The following is a 25,987-nucleotide window of genomic DNA, read 5'->3' as shown; positions in this document are numbered from 1 at the left end:
GGATACATGGTTACTACAACATACAATGTGCTTTAAAATGTTGTAATGTTAAGGTTTCCATCACATTTCTTGTAAATAACAGTGTGCCTTGATATTTATTATCCTGGACAATGCCTTTTTAACAGAAGGGGAATGGTTGTTCCATCCTCCGCCGCCAGATGTCACTGTAGACAAGTAAAGCGTGTATTAAAAAGGAAGTACCAAACAAGAACAGATGTTTTTATTACACTTATTTAAAGACTGATTAAGTGGACTTACTAAAGACATGGGTGGGCGTTGGTGTTACATTGAGTTTTCTTGCTTAGGATAAAAAAGTGGACTCGACACCTTTATGCCAAACGCCTGGCGAGGATCCCGGAGGGAAGGTATCCTGCTGGAGTAGAGAGAGAGACGCCCCTCTTCGAACTGCTCAATGTTACGATGCAGAGACTTGGATGTACAGAGAAGTTGGCAGTGTGTTGTGTGTGTGCTGTCAGGGCGAAATGATTTAAGCTTAGGCTATGTTTGACCGAGAAATGTAACAAAACAAAAAGGTGTGAATAATTCGACTACACTGGAATGGTGTGCGTAAAACCAAACACGGAACCTGCAGGCGGAATAATGACAAATATATCCAAACCAACCTTTTCTGAGGCACTCTACATGAAACGGTATCTCTTTGAAGACTGATGGAAGTTGGTAACTGCGTCGAAAACCGTCTGCATTCATGGTAAGGCTTGACTTTTTGCTTACGTTTGACTTTTTTCAAATACAAAAAAAAAGACGACAAAAACATCGTGGAAATGACTGAAGAAGTGATGACCTCATGTTGGGATTCGCCCATATTTCAGTATTTGCCAGTTTGCACCACTTGAAAGCAGCAGCAGCTCGGTCTTTTATTGAACCTTTATGATGTAAACTCACTCAAAATGAACTGTACTTTTTGTTTGTGTTGGACCAGTCGGCGGGATTTTGTTAAACCGATGAGTTTAGTCATGGATGATCACGGATCCCAGCCCCATCCACGGAGCTCAGATCTGAGGTATGTACAACTGTCATGTGGATTACCAGCTATTATGTGTGTGTGTGTGTGTGTGTGTGTGTGTGTGTGTGTGTGTGGGGGGGGGGGGGGTTGATTTATTTGTAACGGAGACAATCCAAAAGGAGTCTTCTTTAATAGTAATCCACTATTTATTAACTGAGCCAATCTTTGTATCAAATTTTATGTGAAAAAAACAAAAACATTTCCATTCCTTATTTTGACTGCTTTTCATAACCTTTCTGTTGTAGCTACTCATGTTTTCCAAGCACAAAAGTGACAAAATACTTCTTCAACAGGCATGTTTTTAGTATAAAAACAGCCAATTTAGTATGAAAAAAGGAAAAAGGCATGGAAATATCATTTTATGTTATAGTTTTTAATGATGATGCAGCAGAAATCAAGTCTGACATGCTGCTGTCAACATTAATTATCATCTTTAACCAGCTCTGCTTTCTGAGCTAACTGTTTTGTTTTGGAAGTAGGCTATAATACAGTCTTTGTAAATCTGCAAAAAAACAACTTTACAAAAAACAAAATTGTTTTCCCCTCAGTGCATCTTGTGCAGTTGTTGCAGACACTTCGACCTTTGAACCCTCCTCATTTCCTGTCCTCCCGAGTTTTGCTGAGAAACGGCCTTGTCCATATGCCGAGGTCATGGGAAGTATTTTGCGGGCAAAAACAATCGGCCCCTCCTGTGCACTCCGCATTGAGCCCGCTAGTCGTTTTTTTTTCCATGTGGAAAGCCATGCATTCACTGGGCTTGAAACTGATATTCTATACAATACTGATTGGTCATGTGTAATAGTCGAAGAGAATCCCAGTGAAATAAAGTGCAGCGAGGATATGACAGGATGGAATTTCTCATCAGTTTCTTGGTTCAGGGGCTTGGAGATGATGTCAGCTGCTTGTATTCCAGCGGTTGGAATCATTAAAACGAAAGGGGAGTGAGTTTCCAGAGTAACTACTCACTCCTTTGGCATTCAGGGGGTATCTGCGCTGAGTTTTTTGAGATTTAAATTAGAGGTGAGATGGAGCATTTGATCAAATGACAGTTTCCAGTACAGTATGCCATTATAGCTATGCACAGTTTCCAGTACAGCCAGCATACTGTGAGTTCTATTTCTGTAAAAATAACATTCATATACAGTATATAAAGCCTCTTGGTGTGACTTTGATTCATATTTGGTAAGTATTGTGTAATGTGGGAGCACAGCCACACTCCCTGGCAGCTGAGAGTCTCAGACCACCTCTCTGTGGTTTGACTGTTATTTGGAAAAGTGAACCGCACTCTCCCACAAGCTGCTTGGGTGTGGGGAGAAGGCACTGTCGTCTCTATTATTCGTGGTTTCTTATAGTTGGAGCCAATGAAATTATGCTCCTTATTTTTTCAAATGCAGTCGTGTTACAGATTTCTTTTGACACCCAAAAGCCATGCTACATGATGTGTTATCCAAATACTGCGACAAACACTGGACTGCCTTTTCTCCGAGCACAGAATGGTAAAAAATGATTACTTTAAAAAAAAAAAAGAAAATTCCAGTGTAATTATCATATGAAATGTTCATTTTTTTTCTATTCCAAGTTTTTGAGAGAAAACATTTTATCTTAAGTAAACATGTGCACCGCTTGGATCTGGCCACTTACTAATTGGACACACCTTCAACCATGATCTCACATGGCTGCCTCACCTCAGGGCAGAATGTGGGATTGGTTAAGGTATCGTGAATCCCCACAGCTGTTTTCCCGACATGCAAGGCAGTCCAAGGGCACAGCTGCTCACGAGTCCACAGAACCGTATACACATGAAGCGAGAGGGCATGTGGAGTTGAGTCATAGGGACTGTCATTACAAGTGTGGGCAACTTTGAAGCAACTTTGAGGAACTTTTGATTTTGTGTTAAATGTAGCATAGCCTGTGGACTAAGTGCTACATCTTATCTCTGATCCTGTCCTCTCTGACACCTACCCACTACCCTGAGGAAGTGATTATAGGCATTGGAAACATTTCTATAGAATAATCTATCTTCTTTTTCTGGTGGTCTGCTTTGTGTTTGAGGTCAGAGGCATCTGTATTAATTTCAGTCTGTTTCATAACAAGTTGAATCCCTTAACAGTACTTTTAGAGCCACTTGAAAACAACATCCATGATAGTCCTCCAGCTCTGTAAACAGGCTCTTCTGTACATTAACAGTATTAATAGTCATTTTACAGTATTTAAAAGCTAGTTTCAGTTCAACATTAGAAACATTTTGATTTTAATTTCTGAATGCCTTTCTGATTTTGGGTTCTACTTGGTTATGGTTAGGCTTGGTTAATAAATGTGAAAGAAGAAGAAATGTCTCTTTGGTTCTTTAAACCCGTCGTCAGCCTCATCACTGACTGATTCTTATGACCCTATTGGCCGTGGGTGTTGATGAGTGTTTGGCCATGGGTTCTCCATTTTTAGCTGCTGCTGAGTTTAATGCCGACTCTGTTTCACTTCGTTGGCAGAGGTTTGATGGTTGCAGGGGATGTAGTTTAGTTCCCTAATAAAACTACACGGATCATTTAGAACTGTAAACAAAGCTGTGAAAACAAACTGGGACATTAATAACTGCGTTCTATGAAATGGATTACAAAGTTATCATCAGTGACATATTCAAATTAATATATGAATATATCAAGGGCTACGCTACGCTGACTGTTAAGTGCTTAGCCAGGCAGGTCATCCACCAATACCCCCCCCCCCCTCCCCCCCTCCCCCCAACAAAAAAAAAGTGATCATTTGAAACCAGGTTTTCTAACAATCATAAACTGTTATTTTCTCCTACATGTTTTTATATCCTTATTAATCCTCAACTCTGATATCAAGGCTTTAAAGGCACAGTGTGTAAATTCCACCACCAGGGGGCTCTCAGTGAAAACAATAACAAAAAGATGTAGAGGCTGCTACCCCTGTCATGGCGGCTCTGTCACGGCGGCCGCCATGACAAGACACGTCCCGTTACAAAATTTAAAATGAAGGATTTCTCTGGTTATGATTACTGTTGAAAATGTCTGAGGTAATGTAAGTACTTATAAAAATAACCCATCAAAAGTGAAGTCAATTTTTAATTAATTTAGATATTTAAATGTAAACATTCGACATATTATACCTTTAAGGCTTCTATTTGCCATTAGAGACAACGTACACTAAAGCACAGCACAGTTTTTTTTCCTCCTCATAATCATCCCCAGAGACAACAAGGCTTTCTCTATTGGGGAAAATATATAATTTGGTCTGCAGCGTGCAGCCCTCAGAAAGCCCACTCAGGTTTTTGCTGCAGAAAAAAAGGCAACATAAAGGGTGTCATTCAAAGACGTCCACCCACTAGATGTAATAAAACCAAGAGGAAAAATCAGCACTGAGGCCCCGCAAGCTCGTCCTGACTGTGTCTTTAACACTGGGCCGTTTAATCTCATGGACGCTTTCTGCCTCACAGGACTAAAACAGACAAAATGGCAAACATCCAAGAGAACAGGGAAGAATGGGTCGTCTTTGTTGTCACACTGTAGCCAACGCAATGACCGTAAATACCAGTCGATTCTTCTCACTGGACAGTTATGGTAATTATGGAGCACGGTTCTTTAGATATAATATCTACCTTTTCTTGTGACCTCTAAAGTAAACATTGTGATTTTTGTGTTTGTATGATATTGATGATGCGCACAGCAGCTTGTTTAAAATAGATTATCTGCACAGATCTCATCTTAGATTCAGACTTGTGCCCTCTTTGTGTGTGTTATTCACTCTTCCAGGGCATAACAGTCTGATGCCTCCCACTTTCCGTCTGTGTTACATTCAGAATGACCTGCCATGAATAAGGCCTTTGTGTGGCCCCCAACAGCAACTTTTACTTATCTCCAATAACATTTCAACTTTTTTTTTTATGCGACAAAGGAACAAATTGCTTTGATTTGCCCTGACCTTTATTATCAGTGTTTGTCTTGTTCAGTCGAGATATCGAGTGACAAAAAAAGCCTCCCAGGTCATGTCTGGCATGGGCTGAGTTTACTACAGGTCTGAAATACAAAGTTAGGAAACTATTGACCAATCATAAATCCTTCATTCAGGACAATAAAGGCCAGCTGTAAAATTAGAAATACTCAAATCGCAAATGGCGAGGTTGTTCTCTAGATGGCACTGTCACCGTGCATTTGCTCATATTGTTTAATCCAGCCAGGTGTTTGTGCATATGGTTGCTCTAGTTTATGTGTTGAATTTGACACAAAGTCAGACTGATGGCACAAAAAAACCAAAAGCAAGATCTGAGCATTAGTAGGTAAGAAAAACAGAGATAAGATCATATAGGAACTGAAGTGTCTTTAAAGTTTTTCAAACGACTTGTACGGTAGGTAGACTCAGGGTAAGTCTTTGATAGGTGCAACGCTCCTCCTCCTCCTCGTTCAAAGATCAGGACTGTTGGGTTTTCTCGCCCTGGGACTAGCGTGTGAGAAAGGGTGTAACCCCAGTGACATTTAGATGAAATGAAGTTGTTCATTTTTTTCTTCTTAAGGCCCTCGAGGGTTGTGCAACACTGAGTATTTCTGTTTACAATCTTATGAAATGAGACACTGAATGTGTCTGTTTTAGTGCAGAATTACTGCGTGCATACTTACTTTAGAGAAGGAAAAAAAAAGTTCATGTGATCGGTGAAAAAGAGGAAAAAGCATGCTGCTTTGCATTTGAAAGATGCCCCAACTGCAGACAATGCAGCATTGTTTTCAGATGAGAGGACACAGTGTGATGGTTATAATTACGACCCAAGCGGGGAGCTTTCTCTCTCTCGTAGTTGTTTCATAGAAAAAAAAAAGCACACATTTGGTCAAGGACGGGGGTTAAAGCAATAATGGCCTTATCTTCTCTGCATGTTATTCAGGCTGTACAGACCTATACTAGACATAAATACCTACAAACACAAATGACTCACTCTCCTTGTTCAATTCATTCTGATTTATTTGTGCTTGAGTCTAGTATCTTTTTTTTTTACACTTTGCACAACAGGGACTTTGTTTTGGAGCAATTTTAGAGTCAAATATTTGAGTTACTTTGAAATGGGGGCGAGGAGTAATGTACCATAGCCGACCCTGTATAATCGCAAATCTCATTACCTAACTGGCTGGCAGACCTTCTAGCTCACACATAGCTCTGCCAGATTCACGTACTGTGCTACATGCAGTGGAAGTGTGGAGACCACAGGGAGCAAAAACAATGAGGCAGATCATCCTTATTATAGGTTACAAACTGCATTGAGAAGCCACTAATGTGAAGAAGTTGTTCCCTCAAATTGATCAGAGTTGAGCGTGATGATGTCAGACTCAGTCAAGGCTTGTGATGGCGAACGCTGTGGGAAAAAAAGTTTTTTTTGTTTAGCCTGTGATTATAAACTGTACACATAGGAAGTGGGAAGTTCTCACAGGGTCCCCCCCCCCCCCCCCGTGCTCTCTCTCTCCTTGTCCCTAATCTCTTTCCATGCCGGAGTAATGGCCTTTCCAGACCCTCTTTAAAAAGCTTGTGTTTACTGTGAGTGACCTCTCACCAAATTACCAGCTGTGGCTCTGACTCTGTGTTTTGTCTTTCCTCAGGGACCCCCCCCCCCCCCCCCCCGCCACACACACACACACACACACACACACACACACACACACACACACACACACACACACACACACACACACACACACACACACACACACACACACACACACACACACACATACCACCTCCCCCTATCTGTAGCTATCTGCAACTGCTTAACACCGCCCCTGCAGCCCTGACTTCCACAACACTCACATCTCCATTCACTTCTTCACCTCCTTATCGGCTGTGTTTGTAGAAAAAGAGCTGCACATTGTTGAGAGAAAGTGAAGGCTTGCTGATAAAAAGAACCTGGCAGTGAGCACTCATTTCACAACAGAAAGTTCAATTTATTTTGTCTGTACCAGCCTGTGAAACGTTCCCCCTTGTATCGAGCACTTCTTACAAAACATCTGCAGACATTGATACTGTATGATACAAAGTTTTATTAATGTAAGTTACACTCCACTGACTACATCTAAGACAGCTTCCTGCTTTTTTAAAATTTAGATCAGAGAAAAAAACAGGAGCTAAAGCAGTCCATTTAGATAAAGCTGTACCTAAAATAATAAACAGATTAATATAAAGCAAAAAAGGCTTCTTTGGAAATGACACAATTAGTTTTTTTTAGAATGTAATCCTCATATTTTAAACTATTGTTAAGTGTTGATTGAGTTCACACCAGTGGAAAAACTAACAAAGGACGACGGCTGCACAATTTTTCCCATTTTTTTTTGGTACTGCGATATGAGAAGTTGGAATAAACACTTCACAAAAGAGAGAATTTATCAGAAAAAATAAGAACAATGATTTTATGCTTACAAGCAATGCTTTCTCACTTTCACCCTCTGATAAATTGGTGCCAAATGATGAGAAAATAAAACAGCTTTTTTGTATTTTATTTTGGATTCAGGAGAGAAACGTTACAAACAGGAGACAGACATCGAATCTGAATTATAGCTCATGTGCACTTTTTGTGTATTTGTTGCGTGTCAAATCATTATCTCAGTATTCAACAAAGTTATTGCAAATCTCATATTTGTCTCATATTGTGCAGGGGTACCAAGGAGCTGATGATTGAAAGCCCATTTTGACAATGATTGCTATGAAAATGTCCCCTAACTGCTCTCTTTTGACCTTACCTTTTAGTGTTTTAATCGACCTGTTTGATTTACATCTTCATAAGTTAATAATTGAAGAGTTTAAACATGGCAGTCTTTCCGTCTGCATTCTTGACCAATGAAACTGGGGAAGAAATAATTCAATAAACACAATCCAAATATAAGACACAGTTAAGATGGATTAAAGTCTTACTGTGAGGGAGTATAAAATGTGTTTGTCACTGTCAGTCATATTGTAGTTACAGTGGACGGTCAAGTCTTCAAACATGATTTGAGAGTGAGTCAGTTCAGTGAAAATAAGGTGTGGTTTTTTTGAGAAGTGTTTTCATAATGAAAAGCAAACACAGAACCTGATTAAATTAGGGAGTGGGGACAGTTCCAAGTGAGTTTTTAACCCTTCCTTTGTTCCACTACTTTGTTAAAATATATCACCACCAGCATGATCTGATGAAGGCTCATTAATAAAAAATGCTGTATATTGACATGTTGAGTCAAGGTTTTGTCTACGTTCCTGAGCCAGAAATGTGAGCGCATGTTGCTCCACTGGCCCCACCCACAGGTTCAAGTCTGCACAGGGAGGCAAAGCTGCTTACCTTCCTGCTGCTGACGGAGAGAGAGAGAGAGGGGGGGGGGGGGGGGGAGTTCACTGGAGCTTTCAGAGAGTGCAGACAGGATTTAAGGAGAGGGGATACACATTTCTGATGTCACAGCCTGGGCGTGGCTTTAAGGTGGGCCTCTTTTTTTTTTTTTTTGAAAAGCTGTACCGGTAAAGGTTTTATTCTGTGTGGTGATTACTCAGGGGAGATACACGAGCAGAATGGGAATCATTTGAGTGGAGGTGACTGCAGGCGAGGAGGTAAGAGAGAGTGGAATGAAAGTGTTGGCAGAGGGAGGGGAAAAGCAGGTCTGTCACACCTGCTTTCCACATTTCTGAAACCTTTTTACTTTGAACGGTTAGAGTATTTCATTTAAAGCAGAGCAGTTTTGTTATGTGTTCTTCCTCTGGAAAAGTGTTGGAAATAACCTTTGTGGACGGAATTGACTCTAAGCGTGAATGTGTTTTGACTTGAATTTGAGGGTGTTCTGAACTCGCTGCAGCGTGGCAAGTTTCAACCTGTGTTTCACCACAGCTACTGGAGCTAATAAACCAGCGCTAGTGGAGCTCTGGGTGTGTTTTTTGGCCATAAGAGCAATGGAATTTTAAATAATTTTCTGAATGAGTGACTGAGCCTTTAATTGGCTTTTTTTGTTGGAAAAAACACGTTCTTGTTTGTTCCTTTGTACTTGAACCCACCATTCCCCAAAGGGCCATCCTGCCATACCCAGCAGCTGCTAAAATACCACAGGAGGCATTTTTCACTAATCCTTCTTAGAAACCTCAAAGCAAAGTACAATTTCTATCCATTCCTGGGTCGGATTTTTCTTCCCTGGGTTTGCTCCCACCTGTTCACGGTTACATCGGATGCATGAAGTGGGTTTTAATTGATCGGTTTGAGGGGGGGGGGGGGGGGGAGGGGGCATAGAAGTGATTGAACAGTGTCTGTTAAAATACCAATACCAGCTGGATCAAAATGTAGTGGAATGTAAGAAATATGGACGTCCTGCTGCTGGACTCTTACGTTTGTTTCATTTTTTGACAGTTTTGGATTTCTAGCTTGCTCTCCCTTTCCATCACTCTCTCTCTCTCTGTCTTCTTCTCACATGGGCACACAAATATTCTAAGTATTTCTTCATGAGAAGCAGCATCTGGATACTCAAATCGTCTTTCCTTTTCTGTAGTGTTTTGGCATTTTGACAGTTAAAGTTAAGCAAAAAAAGCACTGAAATATATGGTAGCATTGTTCCACACAGTCTTTTTTTCCTCAGGTGACATTCAGAACAGCAGACATCCTTTTTAAAAAAATGTTCACACGTTCACCTCACAAAGCAGTTCAACATTAAGTGCTCTGTTTGGCAACATTTTTAGAGCGTTCACTTTTGATTAGTCACAGTGCATATTTGTTTAAGTGTCACATTTGTTTGCTCTGCTCAAGTCCACCAGATGAATGCACGATGAAACGTAACAAATGGTACAGTGACAGACGGCCTGTTGTTTCCTGGTAGCCCCGTGATCATTGTCTGTAAGGCTCGTCCTCCCGCTATTGAAGCGGCTTCGTTTGTGAGTGTCAGACCTCCCAGGGAAACTCTGCGAGTGAGGCATCAGCACAGCCAAGCTTCAACACGTTCCCCCCCTCTCATTCAGCACAACATCCCTCAGCTGGTGAGACGACGCAGGTTTCCGGATGGCACCAAAAACAAACCGGCCTGTATGTCCGTGTCTGTCACCTGTCTGAGGTGTCTTGATAACATCACAGATGACACAGCTGTATACACCGAGCTGACCCTGAACATGACATAAAAGGCTTTTGTGTATTTTCTCTATAAGGGGGATCCCAGGTTGATATCGCAGGATGTTTTTCCCCCATTAAAAAACCACATAGGAGTTATATCAATGAAAATAAATCTGCTGAGAGCATTTCTAAAAGTTCAGACACTAAACACTGTGCTAAATGATTAAACTTTAATCCCACTGTTGGATAAACAGCTAGAGCTAAAAGAAAGCAGGACTTTGTACCCAGTGGAGACCAAAGAGTGTGCCTCTTGTGTTCAGGGTATTCATGGTCACTGATGGTGTCACAACTTCTGTCATCTCAACATTATTATCCCTTTAAATAATAAACCCTTCCTTACTTCTCCACACACTTTTAGACTGTTCAAGTGGTTGAATAGAGTTACTCACTGCTACTGGAACTTTGATGAGGTATTATTATTACAGAGGTAAAGTTACATCCCATAAATATGTTTGATTGTGTTGGATTCATTGTAAAACTACATTATAGTTTAGTTGTATTGGCTTCCAAGGGGGCCTGCTTTTACTTTCAATATTTACTTAATTCAATTCCCCATGTGAGGTGGAAATACCAATATTTATTTTTAACCTTATCTGGACAGTGACCTTCTTTTGCAAAGTTTTCAAGTAGACAACTTTGATAACCTTGCCCCAGAGACAATCAGATTACACATAAGAAATAATACAGGTGGCAAAGTATAGCATACAGGAGGCACACCCATTGGCTCACATTTATTTATAAGGCCATTCTTGGTCTACTCCCCTCCTATCTATGCGCTCTAATTTCATGCAACATCGTTAGCTATAGCCTACGCTCGTCTGACCTGTTATTGCTATCTGTACCTAAGGTCTGCACAGAATTAGGTAAGATGGCCTTTGGGTACTCCGCCCCCTCTTCTTGGAACACACTACAGGCCGACTTGCGTCTGTGAGATCTGGTCACTCTTGTGGAATTTAAAGGAATGCTGAAAGAGCACAAATTTCAATCATTAGGGAGTTGTCTATGTTAATAGTCCTGCATTGGACACCTGACTTGACTTTTATTGTGTTTGTATGATGTTTTTGTGTGTATTGGCCATGCATCTACTTTGTGTTTTTGATTTCTGTTACTTCAATGTTTTTATTATTTTATTTGCCACTGATGTACCCAGGTGTCTCTTGAAAAAGAGATTACAAAATCTCAGTGAGACTACCTGGTAAAATAAATGAAAGAAAAAAATAGCATGAAAAACACACAATGATTCAGATTGGCTTGAGTTGGTATCACAGAGGTGAACAAAAGACTGAGTGACGTCATCCGTTGGTTATTGGTTAAAGCCTGTTGGTGGCGGTCGCCATGCTGTCTCAACCCTAACTTTCATTCAACCTAAAGACGAGCTGAAGCTGAGGCAGTTTTAATAGCATTACATTGCGCCTGTCCGTCAATCAGGTTAGCCACACACGCCTAACTATGCATAACTTGATTCTCACTTAAAATCTTAATATTCACCCCCTCCCCGTACAGTGTGTGCCAATGAAGACAATAACTCACCAGAACAAAATGTTTTTTTGAACAAGGCTGTAAACATGTTAAATTCTGTTGTAAAAACAGGCATTTTTGAATGCGGTGTGTATGTGACTTCCAGGTCTTTTGGAGCCAGCCTCAAGTGGACACTCGAGAAACTGCAGTATTTTTGCGCTTCGGTTTTGGTTTCATTTTTATAACACCGGAGGTTTGTCACTAGGCTGTAACACAACACAGTATCAGTTAGCATAGACGCTGGCCCACGTCCAAGTGTTTTTGTTGGATGTGTGGATATTATCTGAAAGTTTGGGGTATAGTTTGTCACCTATAACTTTTGTTTTAATGTTGGCAGTTACAGCTCATGGCGCTACAATGTCTTTTGAATTCCATAGTCATGTGCTTTGGATTGAAGGTGAAATATATGTGTCAACAAATAATAACATATAATTAAAGTTTTTGTATCCTTTATTTTACAGACACACCATCTATCATTTATTGATAACTAGTTTGAGACTCGATAGTAGTTAGAATTAAAAAAAGGCTTTGCACACAAACTAGTGAATAATGTATTGTTTGACAATCCAGGGGTCCCCAGGAGGGAGGTCTGCATGAGACTCTCTGGCTTGGTTCACTTGGCATTTGTTTGTTCAGTCTTGTTACTGTCAACACACCACACCAGGAATGAAAAAATAAACAGTTCACAAATTTACTGTTCAGCACGTTTATTTTTCTGCTGCTACCTCAGATCCTCCTTCAATTTGACTGGTTCTGTATCTTCCCCTGTAGGCCTGATGCGTGCAGTCTTTTTAATCACATTGTACACATCGGTTATACTAATTTATGGATTCTAATGCTTGTCATAGTTGAGTATGGAATAGCAGACAATAATGCATTAGAAGCGTGATAGAAAATGTGTAGATTTATCCTAGACTGTGTTTGTTATTTGATCACTTCCCAGTTTACAGTGGTATAATGAAGTTCTTTAGTAGAACATGTAGTTTGTCTAATTGAAGAAAATTATGAAAAGTAAAAAACTTAATAGAAAATAAACACAGTGTATTGGAAATCAGAACTAAACCTTACGACACAACAGAGTCCGCTAAACGATGCTATAATGACAATATCAGCCTTTTAATGCCATGCACGGAGATCATAGCAGTCGCTGCAGCAGTCACAGTATATAAATGTTAATCTCCCTCCTATAGGCTCGAGGTGAATTCTCCGGAGAATATCCTGCTGCATTCTCACAGCTCCTCTTGGAAATATCCTGAGCTTTTCAGGAGATGTCTGCAATTGTGAAAGCCCTATTAGTTAGCTACTTTAGCATTAGCCTGTTATTAGCTTCCTGAGTCTACGAGTTCAGCTGATTTAATCAAAATTCAAACTTTACAGCACTGCGAGAGCTCCACATACACACACAGACATTTACACACACACACACAGCGCTGTGCTCCCTGCCTGGCTCAGCTGATCCCGTCTTGCCTCTGGGGGGATCAATTTGTCCCCTCCCCCCATTATACCTCCGCAACATTCATATTGAAGGTAAAACGTCACAGGGACGTTAATTTGTAGCTTGAAACGGCAGTCTGAATGATGCTATAGAAAGGTTAACGTGAATGAAACATGTTTGAGCCTCTGAGTTAAACATAAACAAACTGAAGGATGCATGGTCCAGTCCAGTATTAACACAGAGCTGAAAACAACAAACCCAGAGGGAGTCTGACTTCCCTCTTTTAGAAAGACATTTCTCACTAATATATTCGATACCTGCTATATTAATGTTTGACATTTTCACACATTATACCTTTAATTTAAATATGCAATTTCAAGAAACATGGCTGAGACAAGAGTCAAGTCTTGTGGAGTTGTGCTGATGTGATTTTTTTTTACAAGTTAGTTAAATATAGAATATAGAAAAAGCTGAATATTGACTACATGATTAGCATATCTAATGTATATGTTGCCTTTGAATAATAATGACCCCCCCCCCCCCTCCAAAAAAAAAGCTGTGTCTCTGTGAATGTGTGCATGCTCTTAAATATATGTGTGTGTGAGGGTGTTTCATCTATGTCATAGTGTTTAAGGACAGCCGCCCCCATAGCAAGACTAATAACCTTTTGCGAGACGTGCCTCAGTGGAGCCAGTGACCTCGCATAGCTGGGATTCCTCTGTGTGAAGAAGCAGTGCCCCCACATGAGACTTTACAGGCTATACTTCAAGACTCAAGTGTGTGCGGATGCCTGTTTTTTATCTGCACGCTGACTGAATGATGTGGCACTTTGAACGTCTATATGGAGCTATTGTTTCATTGGCTAGCTGAACATGCTGTTGGTGCACGGTAGCGAGACCGTTGCTGACTTGATGTGATCTAGTGTTTACTTTGTTGTCATCACATCTGCAGCTTTTTTTCATCTCAAGAGAACAGACAACATGTCACAGCGAACTTTTTAATGACCGCTCTGATCAAATGACATCACTTTTTGTTTCCAGGCAACTAACTGCTTTTGTATTGTTCACCTCCACGTCAGCTGTCCTCTCTTATTTTAGTGGTACGGTGTATCTGGTCAGTTTGTAACTCTGAAGACAGCTGCTGACAATCTAACACACTGTATTAACACATTCTGAAGGAATGTCAAGCTTAAATAAACACTCAGAATGCTTAAATAAACGTAAAATGTGTTTGTCTTGGTTAGACTAATACATAGGGTGTTGTCTCGTCAGTGTACAGAGCATACTGTCTACACCCTGTAACTGTTACACCACAAAGTACGCTATAAAACAAAGCTGTGGTCTCTGCATCGTGTCTTATTATGTCTCTTTCTCACATGTCTGTCCAGCCATTTTTTTCAGGCTCAATGAGTAAATCTGTTCACTTGGTTGTCTTGTGACTAGTTTGCAAAGTGGCCTCGAGTTCTTTCATGTAAAAGCCTCACTGCTGTCTAAAACCAGAGGAAGAAAGGATTCCTTTCATGCTTTCTGGTGCACATAGATTTTCAACCAGACTATGATCTAAGATAGCACAGTTTTAATAAAAAGTTTTCAGGAAAAATGCATACTCGTGCTTGTGAGTCAAGTCTAAAGTGTTCATTTACCTGTCTTGTTTCAGTTTTTTCCAAAAGCTCCATAATTTATGTTGATTTTGTTGTCCAACCACAGGGTGTCGACCAAAAGCAAAGCACCATCCCCGCCAGGACTTAAGAAGTTGGAATCCCCAGGTTTCTCCCAGTGGTACCCAGGAAACCCTCATCTAAGCATGGAGCAGAAGGAGAACCTGATTGATAAAGAACTCTCCCTCGTTGTGGTTCTGCCTGGAGGAATAGAAAATATGACAACAGTCCATGGAAGGTATGGTCAGACCACTCAAATCAGTGTATCAATAATATGTGGAGTTTAAAATGATTCATGTGCTTATAAAAGATGATTCAGTTTGGAGTTTTTAAAGCTAAAGCATCACAGATTTGTGTATATTGAACATTTAAAAATTACATCTGGATAAAATGACAAGCTCGGAACTGCAGTACCCCCATGTCCACTTCAAGCTAACTCCAAAAGCGAGTCAATCCCCATAGACCCACATGTTCTTATTTAAAGTTAACAGGAAAAAAGATATCTCTAACAGCCTGGTAAAAAATGTTGTTGATCTATTAAGATAAAATCTCCATTCAAAATAACAGTTTGAGGGTAAATTCTTAAAAGACCCTAAAGAGTTATATGAATGCTTTAATTTGTACATAATTTAGGGTGTCGGCACGTCAAGTGACACATTCTAGCTGTATGCTAGGATCACCACAGCTATTTAAAGTCACTAGTCTTGATACATCATTTAAAGTAGTAGTCGATAAGGTCATAACTGGCAACATTCAAACAGCACTGAGGTCAGATCAAGCAATGAGATAAAATTCAGTTCCATTTGGATTGAGTCAGATAGGTGGAGTAGTTAAATGTTTGTCAAACGGGAGAAAAACTGATTGCATTACATCATTAAGTTCTCTTATATAATGCTGAGTAAGCATTATTGAACTGTTTGTAATGTGTAGAATATCTCAAATCTTACTGTTCAGTCAGTGTAGCGACTAATCAGATCAACATGTGTCAACACAGCCCCACGTCAGAGACTTTCTGTGTGTCTACTCACTCACACATACCAACCTTTCCATTAACAGGGTTTACTTAAGATACCAGATATCTGTGTCACAATGCTCACAGTTTGCAAACATCAGTTACTCAGTATCTTCTGCACCTCGGCCTCTTGGTAAAATATTCAGACCAATCCATTATGAAAGAATTAAGTCCTGAATTCTTCACCTTCTTTTCTCCCTCTAAACCGGTTCTAAGTGCCGGAAAAAGAGAGAGTGACCACTTAATTCTGAGGATTATGTTTAAGGCATTATGATTGAACAGTTTCATCAGTGTCAGCATAAACACCATGCTGCTTCTGTTGCTACTGTAACCTACTGTAAATACACATCTGCTGTTTAAAATGGAAAGTTTCCATGAAACAGAAACTTTGAGAATATCTAACTTCTTTGTTGTGACGAATTTCCAATTAGAACGTGATAGAACTATTCGTAAGATAGAAGGCGGGACTTATCCTTGGGATGAATTTGATTGGATCGTTAACTACGACATATATGGATAGAGTCAGAAGTCAGGGAGAGAGAGAGAGTGGGGAATGACATGGGGGTGAAATGGAGCCAAAGGTCGGATTTGAACCTGGGACGTCCACCTGGAGGACCATAGCCTCCGCATATGGGGCGCACACGCCTACCACTATGCTACTGCGCCCCACAAATCTTTTTAATTAGTCAAAAAATTTGTAAATTCCTGTTAGTGCAGGATGAGTCATCAGATATTTGCAACATTTTACAGGAAGAGAAAATACAGTGATTTGGATGTAAACATACTCACATAATGCTTTATTGAAATGTATTTTGAAGATATCTGGTGGATAAATGAACATTAAAACAAGAATGCTGGACTAAAACTGGGAAATGTATTTTTCTTTTCATGGAGACTTTATTTTATAATCCATGAATAAACTAATCTATGAAGTCAGTCGGTGAATGGTCAGAAAAAACATCAGAAAACACTTTTGTTACTCATTCCAAGTCTGTTTGAAGGCGAAACTGAAATACAGCATCTTTAACATGAGATTGTTCTACGTTTCTGTGCTTTATGTTTTCCAATATGGGACTGTAATGAAATGATATGCACGTCATTTCAAGTCGTTTTTTAACGAGACAAAAAGATGTCAGAACAAAGTCTACATAGTGCATTGATATGATTTGATTTGATACTCTTAAAGGCTTTATATGCGTAAGTATATCCTCTGAAAATAACTGTGAGTCATGACTGTCTACAATGGGTGTAACACCCGAGTCCCACTGTCTGTGATGTTTTCAGAGTTTTCAGAGTCCTATCTTCACTTTGTTTACATCGCCGGGACGGCCGGCTGACTCCTCCCCTCACGTATAAAAGTTGTTTAATTGAGGGACTAGAGAAAAGAAGAATAACATACTGTACTCACTGCTTAACTGTGTTTCTAGATCACGCTCATTTCAGGTAAATTTACATGCAGTGTGAAGATACGAGCATAATAAAGATCACTAGCATTAGCATGCTAACACAACAATGCACCGCAAGTTGTTTTGGTTTCATGCTGGTGCTCAAGGGCGACATCTGATGGATCAAAAAATCACATATAAAGACTTTTACCAGCTTTTTTTGCTTTTGCAGATCAAAGGACTTTATTTCTCATTGTGTCCTCTGTGTCTTTCAGCAAACCCCTCATGGATCTGTTAGTGACACTTTGTGCAAAGTATCACCTGAACCCCTCAGGCCACACTTTAGAACTCGTCACATCCAACAGGAAGAAAACCAAACTCAAGCCCAACGCTCTGATAGGAACTCTGGATGTGGAGAAGATCCTACTGAAACCTAAAGGGGAGGATAAGAACAAGAAGACAGTTCCTCATGTGCCTGAGGTACATTAGACACTCCACAATTATTTCCTGTAAAGTAAACCGATTTTTCCAAAGTGGCACATTCTGTTGTTGTTCATCCAGGCGACCGTTCGGATGGTGATAAACTACAGAAAGACCCAGAAAACGATACTGCGAGTGAGTCCCCGGGTCCCCCTGACTGAACATTTACCTGCCATCTGTGAGAAATGTGAATTTGATGTGGAGACTACAGTCCTGCTGAGGGATGTCCACTCCCTGGCCCCTCTGGACATGTCCCACTCTCTAAATGATTATGCAATAAGGGAGGTCTATGCAAGAGACACAAAAGGTAAGTACTAATGTATCAGAAAACATCAAACTATGATGCATGCCATGACATTTTGCAACATATAAACCATAAAGTGTGTTATGTTGTTGTTGATGTTCTGAACTAAATCTCTGCAGGACCTGCCTCTCCTGTGAGTCCAGCCTCTCCAACCCGTACAGGTGCTTAAAGTTTACAAACTGAAGGACTGTTATCAACCAAACTGTCATAATTATGTTTTTTTAATAATTTAATTTAGTGTTTCTTTTAGGAACAGTCACGCCGGGAAAAGATAAAAATCAGAAAGAGGAAGAAAACAAAGGCCTCTTCAGCATGTTTAGAAGAAGCAAGAAAAAATCCTACCAGGTAATTTAGTATTTTCTCTGTACTGATCATGCTGCTGAAGGGGAAGGTCGTTTTTTTAAAGAGGGAGGTTTGTTGACTTTGGTTTGCCATTGGTTGACGTGCACTGTGTTGATTTTGTGAGCAGGCTTTTTCTTATCTTGTTCTGATTGGATGTTTGCTCTTTTAAAGGCAACGACAGTCAGCGCCCCGTCTTCCCCTGTGCTCGTGAGCAAGCCTCGACCTCTCAGCATGGCCCTGCCGAGCTCTAATTCATCCATGGTCGGTTCGCCTTCGATACACGGTGATTTTCCAAAGAAGAGACGCGCACCCCTCCCTCCAATCCTGGTGTCTCAGAGCTGCTCCGCCAGCATCAGTGCCAGACGAAGACTCTACTCTGAACCCAACGCTCAGCTGGACCACGACCAGGTGAGGAGACTTTATCAGCTTTATTCTTGACAGTTGAAATGACAGTTAATAAATGATAATGCTGAAGTTGCTCTGATTATAAAACCTAATTAAATGTCATGGTGGATAGATGTCTGGTTTAAGTCGAGGGTCCTCAGCAGAGTCTTCACTGAAGAGAACCAAACGAAAAGCTCCTCCACCCCCAACTTCCCCAAGTGCTGCTTCCCAAGAAAAGGTTCCTCTAGAGGAGAACTTAGCAGGTTTGTCTTTGTTTACATTTCTCAATCCACATCATCACTCAGTAGTTATTATTATTCATCTCACTTGTGCATTAAAAAAATAGAAACGGTTTCTCATGTGCCCTTTGGCCTCAAAGACAACAAAAGGTCTGTTCAAACTTTTCTGCCCAAGTGAAGCGTCCAGTTCTTATGTATTTGACTCCTGCGCCCCCTAGTGGTCATTTTTGTGTAGTTGTTGATTTTTGAGACTCCAGCCCTGTGACGAGAGAGGATCCTGGGAACTTTAAGATGAAGCAAGGAAATAGTTTATGAAATGGGTTTCCTGTGTGCTTCTTATAATTCTTCCTCATTTTAATTTAGTCAAAGAATGTGCATTTTTGAAGTTGAAAACTAAAATTCAAATTAGATAAATTAATCATCATTTTATTTTTGAGTCAAATAATACACCCATATTCTGAAAGTTAAAAAGAATTTCTGTTAATGCATTTGAATTTTCAAATTAGCTTTATCATTTGAATTCTGATCACTAATCGCTTCCATAATAACATGGAGAACGTACGAGTACCAAATACTCCAGCAAGCTCACAACAAAAAAGCAGTTTGAAATTTTCATTTTCAAATCATGTCATCTTGTCTTCAATTTAGGAGCAGCTTCGTTTTTGCTGGGATTTGACATCAATCTTTACTCTTGAAAATCCACTTTAAAGTGTTTACACGTTGACTTTTGGACACTAAAAATACAGAGAGTTGTGTACAGAAAGTAATGAGGACATAGATCTGAACTCAGATGTTCATGTTGACTTCTGTAACTGCTTCTAGCACCACTAAAAAAAAAAAAATGTGTCCTCTTTCACACAACTGTGTTCTGAGTAGACATTAAAACTAATTCTGTATCACAGAAACATGTAATGAACCTTTGTGAAGGTAAACATGCCTTTATATTAAAGAATGTATTTGATGTTTTATAAGTACAGTAGAGATGTATGTCTTTCTTCTCTTCATATTTCTACTTCTGATCAGTGGTTACATGAGACATCCTCACAACTTACTCTTTAACTTCCTTTATTTGCACCATCTCTAAGACACAATTAACAGAAATTATCCTCACAGACTTTTTTTTACCGCTGCTGTCTGCCTGTATACACCCCTCTGTGTTTCCATCTTCCTACACTGCTCCAAGTTCACAGAGAGGGATCGTTTCCTCAGTAGTCTAGTTAGTGCTGCTCTGCAGAAACAGAGGTTGGAGGCGGACAACAGGGGCGAGCTGCAGTTTTTTTGAAGTAGCCTTGAAATTCCTCCTGCTCTCTGCTCTCTGATGCACTTCCTTCAAGTGCTAAATTAAGACTGAGACTTAAGGGACACTGAGATGTAAAAGATTAAGAAGAATTCATTCTTTAGTAGAATATTTTTTACTGGAAAAGGGAGACAGTGTATCTATGACTACTGAGAAAACTGCCTTTGATGCTTGGTTCCTTGTTTACATGTATGCTTAATCCATCAAAAATAAGAACTTGATTTTAAAGCCAGATTCATTTACTCTAGCGTGAAAGCATCAGTGACTTTACAAGATGACTCATCGCCGTTGTTTTGCAGGCGGTGCAGCTGCTAACACACTGGAGGAGATCATGGAGCAGGAAGAGTCCACTGCCTCTGTGAAGTCTGCTACTGCTAGTGAAACCCAGGGAGAGGACGGCAGCCCCGACATGTCTGTCGATGTTTCTTTACATTCCCCGTCCCCAGACTCTGAGATCCTGAGCAAAACGCCCACTGAGGGCCGTGGGGAAGATCAGACTTGTGATCTGTCCTCAGATGGCAAGTACGAACTCTAGTGTAACTCCTCAAATCTCAGAAATGTATACCCTTTAGTTTTTGCTTTGCATTACTTTAACTCTGTTTTTTTTTGTATTTTACAGTCAACTGCAGAGCACAGTAGATGAGTCTGTAACCCTGAGTGATGAAAGGACCAATAATGGCACAGAATCACCTGAGCTGATACACACAAGTGGGTTTGCACTTAATTTTATACTTCTTGTGTACATCACATCTGAGTAGGGCTGGGAGATATGGGCCAAAACTCATATCTTGATATTGATTAGCTGAATGGCGATACTCGATATGTATTTTATGAACAGTGAAAACACATGGAAAAATAAACTACCTGTTTGTGAATTTAAAAAGTAATATTAAAATAAAAATGTTCCTTAAATACAATAAAAGAGAGAGAGAGGAGGAGCAGGGTGAAGAGGGACAGACAGTCAGTCATCATCAGTGAGATGAGAAAAAGGTGACCTGGCACCTCTGTAACGTTATTTTAATGTAACATAAACTATATCCATATTAACAATATTATCTTACCCTGTATCGATATATCTTAAAAACTCAATATATTTCCCAGCCCTACAGCTGAGCTGCTAAAAATGAACTTGGTAATATCATGCTGCTCAACGTGTCTGTCTAATAGGAAAATCATCTTTTCTCCACAGGTAGTTCTTCATGTCAAGTTGAGAATGTCTGGGAACAGCCGACACCTGAAAGCGTCCTAGTTGAATGCAGTTCTGTTCCCAGTAGCCCTCCTCCACCTGTGACACATGATGCAGGATCACAGGCCTCTGCTCAGCTAAACACTGAAACCCCGAGCGAGCAGACCGACACGTCGGTGAGTCCGTCGACCGCCGGCACATCGCGCCCCGCAGGAGAGGACGCTCAAGTACAAACAGATCTCCCACCCTTATCAGACCAAGCCCATCCCCCCGTTTCCACTGAGGCATCAGGAAAGAAAGATATTGCCACTTTGACGGATGAACTGGACCTCGAGCCTGTGGAGACCTCGTCATGCCAAGAGTCCCCACCACCAAGTGCCCCTGAAACAGTCAAATCCCCGTCTATTTATGCCACAAATTCCGAGCCAAAGCCCAAGCCTTCCAACGAGCTGACGAGGGACTACATCCCGAAGGTGGGAATGACAACATACACTATCGTGCCTCAGAAATCTGCGGAGAAACTTCGATATTTTGAGGTTGCACTGACACTGGAGGCGCCCGCTGCTGTTGCTCCAGACGAGGGACCTGATATCGGTTCTCTTCAGCTGGAGGAGAACGCAGTAGTGAAGGGACAGAGGGAGGAAACAAGTAAGGTTCACTCTGCTGTTCCCAGGGCGGATGTAAAGTCTAGCACTACTACTACTACACAAGACACTGTTAATGGAAGTATACCTGAATCCATTCATTCCTCGTCACCAACCAGTTTACAGAGAGCAGACGGTATGATCCCATCCCCGTGTGAATCGGTATCTAAAGCAAGTTCACCCTCAGAGGTCAAGGAGATTAAAATTCCACCAGCAACTAAACCCAAGCCTGGTTCTTTCCGCTTGGCACAGCACAAAAAAAAACCTGGGTATTATGTAACTTCAGCAGCAGGGAAGAGCCTCAGTGCCAGTCCAGAGAGAGCAAAGTTACCTCCCCCTCCTTCTCCGCCTCCCGTGCAGAGCCGAGAGGAGACAGCAGGGGCCGCTGAGGTCCAGCTGAGCCCCAGAGAGGAATTAAAGACTGCGACGTTCAACAGAATCACCAGGCAAAGTAGCTTGCCGAGCTCGGGGTTGAGCTTGGAAAAACTGAGGAGTTTCGCAGCCCCTCGGCCCTACTCCCCCGCGACGCCATCCCGCTTCGCCCAGGCCGTGTCCTCTGCTGTGAAAAGAAGCCACTCTTTATTCCAAGGCTCAAACTCACCACAGTCGCCCGTGCCTTCACCGCCATGCTCCCCGATTACAAGTCCCACTGCAGTAATAGAGGCAAAAGAATTCTCTGAGCTCAAGGTAAGTTTCACAAAGCATACCATTACATTACTGTTAAGAAGGGTTCAAATTTGAGGTACTATCACCATGGGGGGGCATCGGGTCAGGATGCAGGAATCCAACAAGAGTTTAGGTAACAGGTTTATTTCTTCAAATTAGGTGAATCATGAGGGTAACAGAAGACACACACAGGATTGAACATCCCTGCTGAAAGACAAATAAAATAATTAGCACAATAAACAAGTCAAATTAGATTACTTTCTGAAGGAAATAAAGAGAAATAAAGTACTTAGGATAAATTAAAATGGACTAGATCGTAACTAAAATAGGAGTAAACACCACCTTACCATTGCTGAACTACCGTACCATGTGAGGATGAAAACATAAGTGCAAGGGAGTGCAGTCTTAAATAAGGAGTAGGCAGGTGAATTCAATCTAATGAATTAGTGACAGAGTGCAAACAACAACCAATCAAGGGGGAGAGGAGAGAATGAGAAACCAGGAAGTGTACTAAAGGAGGGCTGTATCCGAATTGCCAAGTACCTACTCAATCTGTCAGTAGGCAGTACCTGCTATCCGTGCTGTATACTGTTTAGTACCTACTATTCAGTATGCACACAGTAGGCAGATATTTGTTCCTACTTCGTCTGATTCATTCAGTATGGAAGTGACGTCATTTACGTTACCCGAACCGGCCGCATCCACCTGTTTTTTTCTTTTTTTTTGTTTAGCTTTATTCAAGAAGAGTAATGCTCATATACAGTCAGGTAAACAAAAAACAATATCACAATGTAAATCAAGTAAAAAACAGATTAAATTACTAAATCACATACAGTACATAAAGGAAAGTACAAATGAAAGACAGTAATATACAGAATGTAAAATAAACCAATAAAGACACATTTAAATATGAAATCATTATTTAAATAGAGGGGGAAAGGTTTTATAATAATGCAGACATTTGTTATATTTTCTGTTGATAATTTAAAGTAGTGATTTCAGTCGGGACTTTAACTCTAGATTAAAAATTGATTCAATTAATTCACGCTCGTTTGTTTTGATTTGGAGGCGGAGGTGATGTGAAGATTTACGTTTAATTTTGCACAGCATTGCGGGTGGTAAAATACAATTAATTTCCTGAAAGCACGCAGCCGATCCATACTGCATAAAACCTGGAAGTTAGTATCCATACTGAAATGTTCAGTATACTGAGGTGGACCCAAAAAAATGCATACTGAATGACCACGAGAGTTCAGTATACTGAAACTCCCTACTGAAAAGTATGTACTGCATACTGAACTGTGACTATTCAGAACGGGCCCTGGTGCAGGAGGAAAAGAGAGGAAGTGAAAGGAAACAATAGTGATCTTTACTACAATTACATGACAAAACATTTGAATATTTAAATAAAGATCAAAGCAACCAAAGGACTGTTAACTCACAAACACACTTTATGTATTTAATCATGCTGGAGCAGCAGAGCACTTTGCACTGCTGATCAAAGCAGTGTTACGGTTTTACATCAGAGTTTTTAAAAGTGTTCAAAAGTGTTACACATATTCTACTTAGGCTGTGGTTTCTGTGAAACTAAAACCACCTCTTCAACCTCTGTGCTGTTTCTTTTTGTTCTGACAGCCGTTAAAAAAAAACATTTCGATGAAATCCTTAAAGTAGCAGAAGACTTTGAAACAGCTCCTGGGATCCATTGGCTTGTATCAGACCCTTCAATAGGCTGTAGCATTATAAAGCATGGGATTAAAAAAAGTTTTGAAATATAATATATAATAATATAATATAATATAAAGTGTATCGTACAAAATAGCGTGTTCATTACCCGTCTCTCAAAGCTTCAGAGGTGTGCAGACAGGGATGCTGTTTTGACTGTTTACTACATTAGAACACAAAAAATATGCATCGTAAAAAAACAAAACATTTTCTAGTGTTCAGTAATGCGTGCTTCCTACATTTCCTACAACATTTCATTTGGCCCACATCTAAGAGGAATGATATACTGAACCTTCTACAACAGTTGGATTCAAAAGCCACAGAAAAAAAGCCTCTATAAATGACTATTTGGCACATTTTGTACAAATCTACATACAGAAAAGAAGGGAAAGACTTCAGATTTTATACATGGTTGTGATTAGGCTAACACATCTTACACAGCCAGTGTTCTTGTGTGTGGTGACATACTTAAAGCATTCTGAAATGAGAAGTTGGATATCGTTTTGTTTTTCCAATATTTTTTTTTTAAAAGTGTGCAGAACAGGAAATTCAGAACCACGAGATCCAGACAAATGAATTGACCTGTTGAGTCATGTTACAATGCAAAGGCCAATTTTATTCTTCCAGTAATGAAAAGGAAATTCCCCTAATATGGTGTACATAATTGACTTTGGGGCTTTGTTGTACCATGTGTAGTAACTATGCTTTTTTCTTTCACAACACATTTAGCCTGAAGGTAAAAAAAAAATAAAAACACACAGTAAGTCCTCAGTGCCATTTATTGTTTCAATGTATTTTAACATCACAGGACGGTGAAAATAAAGAGCCGGACGGGGACAAAGACTCCACGCTGCAGGGAATAGAGGAACAGCCACAACCTTTGGGTGGAATTGTTCAAATGGAAGGAGAGAGCAGTCCGTAGCAGTGCCTTAAATCTTCTGACAATTTAGGATCTACTGTAAGAAAAAATCCAACTCTTTGCGATATGTCGTACACATGTAACCCCGGCACATGCATGGAATCAATGTTTTTTTTTTTTCTTCAAGGAGGGGTGTCCTCCTGTCTACTTTGAGTTCACCAGAACTTTTTATCTGATTGCACAGATGCAAAAAACTGTCTTAATTTTGACCTCTTTTGGTAGCCTCCAACAGTGTACATAAAATCTTTTGATTGTTACTGTATGTTGGTTTCTTTTCTCACGTGCTTAAATAATATGGCTGACCTGCATAATTCTACGCCTTTCCTTTTATTTTGTGTGATGACTATCTTGCATTTAATGCATTACTGTTATAAGTGAACAAGGATGTTAAATAAGAACAATACTGTAAATTATTAGACGTATTTCCACAGTGATAATACTGTTGGTGGTTTATTCAGAAGATGTATAATCTAAATAAAAAAATACTGGATGTGTAGGACAGACCAGGTCTGACCTATGGTACTTAAATGCTCTTTAGATTATACATTGAATATATTTAAGTAAGAGTTTTGAATGTGGATGTATGCAGAAATACACTGATGGTGCACATCACACCTGTTTTTGTCTAACAGTGTCGTTACAAATAAAACTTGTATCATTTCACAAA

General features: G+C 40.2%; 1 protein-coding gene and 1 long non-coding RNA gene across 6 annotated transcripts; one reads left to right on the top strand and one right to left on the bottom strand.

The window, feature by feature from the left end:
• Window positions 1–38: 38 nt before the first annotated feature.
• On the bottom strand, window positions 39–737 carry LOC132987366 (uncharacterized). Its single transcript, XR_009675611.1, has 3 exons — window positions 624–737; window positions 259–373; window positions 39–164 (listed from the first exon to the last, which is right to left on the bottom strand). It is a non-coding gene; the product is annotated as an uncharacterized LOC132987366 (long non-coding RNA).
• Window positions 566–25,987, top strand: cobll1b (cordon-bleu WH2 repeat protein-like 1b). Of its 5 annotated transcripts, XM_061054380.1 has the most exons (13): window positions 566–709; window positions 941–1,021; window positions 14,787–14,975; window positions 17,410–17,614; window positions 17,696–17,921; window positions 18,038–18,079; window positions 18,157–18,263; window positions 18,432–18,668; window positions 18,778–18,907; window positions 20,480–20,702; window positions 20,800–20,888; window positions 21,370–22,697; window positions 25,210–25,987. In XM_061054380.1, the coding sequence occupies exons 1-13, from the start codon at window positions 669–671 to the stop codon at window positions 25,321–25,323; spliced, it is 3,012 nt and encodes a 1,003-aa protein (XP_060910363.1). In that variant the 5' UTR covers window positions 566–668; the 3' UTR covers window positions 25,324–25,987. The 5 variants fall into 5 exon arrangements, with proteins under 5 accessions (XP_060910363.1, XP_060910360.1, XP_060910361.1 ...); XM_061054377.1 differs by lacking the exons at window positions 566–709; window positions 941–1,021 and adding an exon at window positions 4,419–4,605; XM_061054378.1 differs by lacking the exons at window positions 566–709; window positions 941–1,021 and adding an exon at window positions 4,420–4,605 and having other exon boundaries at window positions 18,169–18,263.

The sequence above is a fragment of the Labrus mixtus genome, chromosome 13 (genome assembly GCF_963584025.1).
Source record: "Labrus mixtus chromosome 13, fLabMix1.1, whole genome shotgun sequence".
NCBI classification, from domain to species: Eukaryota; Metazoa; Chordata; class Actinopteri; order Labriformes; family Labridae; genus Labrus; species Labrus mixtus.
The sequence above is the reverse complement of the archived record's forward strand: the minus strand, read 5'-3'. Positions and strand labels throughout refer to the sequence as shown.